Genomic DNA, 1,995 nt, shown 5'->3' with positions numbered 1-1,995 from the left:
TGAAATCAATGTGTCAAAAGGTATGGTAAATATGTGAAAGATTCAGATTACATTAAATTAGAGTTACATTAAATCATAATGAATCTGCCCTTTAATTGCACTAATTCAGGAAACTGTCAATTGTAAGAAACAAAAAAATTTTTTAAATCATTTTCATGTGCAATAAATAGTGCAGGTCCATGCCACAGGAAGGCAGTATTCAAACCCAAATTATATTGGAAATACTGTATGCATAATAGACACATAAACCTATACATAAAAATTACACATTCTTCTTGTTTTATTAGTTAATATTTCCATGCTCATGATAAATATGAAACTGGCAAAGTGAAAAACACAGGCATCAAATATTCAAACCATTATAAGCTTTAATAAATAAACAACTTGGGTGTAAATACTGATGTAAAGAGTACAGTATTTGACTGACCGATACTTGGCTTTATACTGGCACTTATTTATTTATTTATTTTTTGTAGAAATACTCCATTGCATACACTTTTTGCCCCACTATTATATCTATCAGTGTTTGCACACAGTGATAAAGCTGAACTTCAACAACAAAACAGTTTAATTAACAAACATCTCATATTACTTTGGATGTATAACCTCATGTAAACATTTTTATAAAATTTTCTAATAAAAGTGTGTAGTTATTCAAACATAATCATAAACAGCTGCAGGAAGTTCAGAGAGGAGGAAGTTCCTGTGTGTGTTTGTGACTGTTCTGCAGTGACTTACAGCTCAGAGCACTGAGAGCCTCAACAGAGAACTGAACTGATCTGACTGAACATGGACAGATGCTTCATACTGATTCTCATTGTGGGAACAGGTATTATTGGTATTATTTTTGTCATTTGTATTTTTGTAAAATATGCTGTAAAATGTGTTAGCAATATTATCAACTTTCACAAATCAAAAATCTGTTCGTATGTGCTTATTGTTGACAGGTTTGGTGGCTGGAGACAACATTGAGCCAGATAAAGGGACAGACAAAAACACTGAAGAAAGAGAAACTGTCAAGCTGAGCTGCTCATATAGTACAAATAGCCAATATGTTCGGATTTACTGGTACAGACAAAATCCAAACAGAGAACCTGAGTATTTATTACTCAAAAATGCACGATCAGCAAGTGCTTATGAACACACCTCTGATGATCGGTTTCAGCTGACTGCATTATACACATCCACTGAACTCACTATTACTGATGTACGTCTGTCAGATTCAGCTCTCTATTATTGTGCTCTAAGAGTAGGAGCCCAGTGAAACAAAATATTAAACATGCCGTACAAAAACCTGAAGCTCTTTTCACTTTGAAAATATCTAGTGAAATCCACAATCAAAACCACAATCTATCCAGCTCTGAATGTAATAAAATATGTGGTCACACCTGTGAGAGGTTGAATCAGGCCTGCTAAAAAAATTCCAAGTATTGACAATATGTTAAGATATCACAACCTATGTGGTTCCTTTTATGCACAAATACATTCTTAATATAACATCTTAATTGCTTGTCATGTAGTAAAAACAGGGAGCAAGTAGATGGAGGCTGATTTGTTTAATGGCTGTTGAGATATCACTCTGTTTTAATATTAAGACTTTCTTTGTACTTCTTTCAAATGACTGTGTCTTTCATTACCATACCTGTTGAGTTCATGGCTCTGTTGACACTCCAACAGCATCCAGCCTATTTGATATTATCGCTCAGTCTTGTGGGTTTTTATTTTTATGGCTTTGCCAGTGACTTTGGAGCTTGTTCTCCCACTGACACACAGAATACTGTCATACTCGAATCTAGTCCTCCAAAAATTAAAGTCACATACATTATATATGGCTAAAAGCATGTGAAAAATGTGCCCTTTAAAGTCACAGGCTTTGTTATTTCAGTAATTTAACATTTATTCATTTAGCAGATGCTTTCACCCAAAGTGTCTTTATAAATTCTGACATACAATAACATTCTCAGGAACTGTGTACTTTTTAGCCTCGCTGCAGCA

At 34.0% G+C, this 1,995-nt stretch overlaps 1 gene segment (V, D, J or C); it reads left to right on the top strand.

Moving 5' to 3' along the window:
- Positions 1-415: 415 nt before the first annotated feature.
- Positions 416-1,524, top strand: LOC122148803. The segment is given in 2 exon segments: positions 416-829; positions 948-1,524. Coding segments are annotated over 2 exon segments (357 nt in total).
- The last annotated feature ends 471 nt before the right edge of the window (positions 1,525-1,995 follow it).

This window comes from Cyprinus carpio, chromosome A2 (assembly GCF_018340385.1).
Source record: "Cyprinus carpio isolate SPL01 chromosome A2, ASM1834038v1, whole genome shotgun sequence".
NCBI lineage: Eukaryota > Metazoa > Chordata > Actinopteri > Cypriniformes > Cyprinidae > Cyprinus > Cyprinus carpio.
The sequence above is the reverse complement of the archived record's forward strand: the minus strand, read 5'-3'. Positions and strand labels throughout refer to the sequence as shown.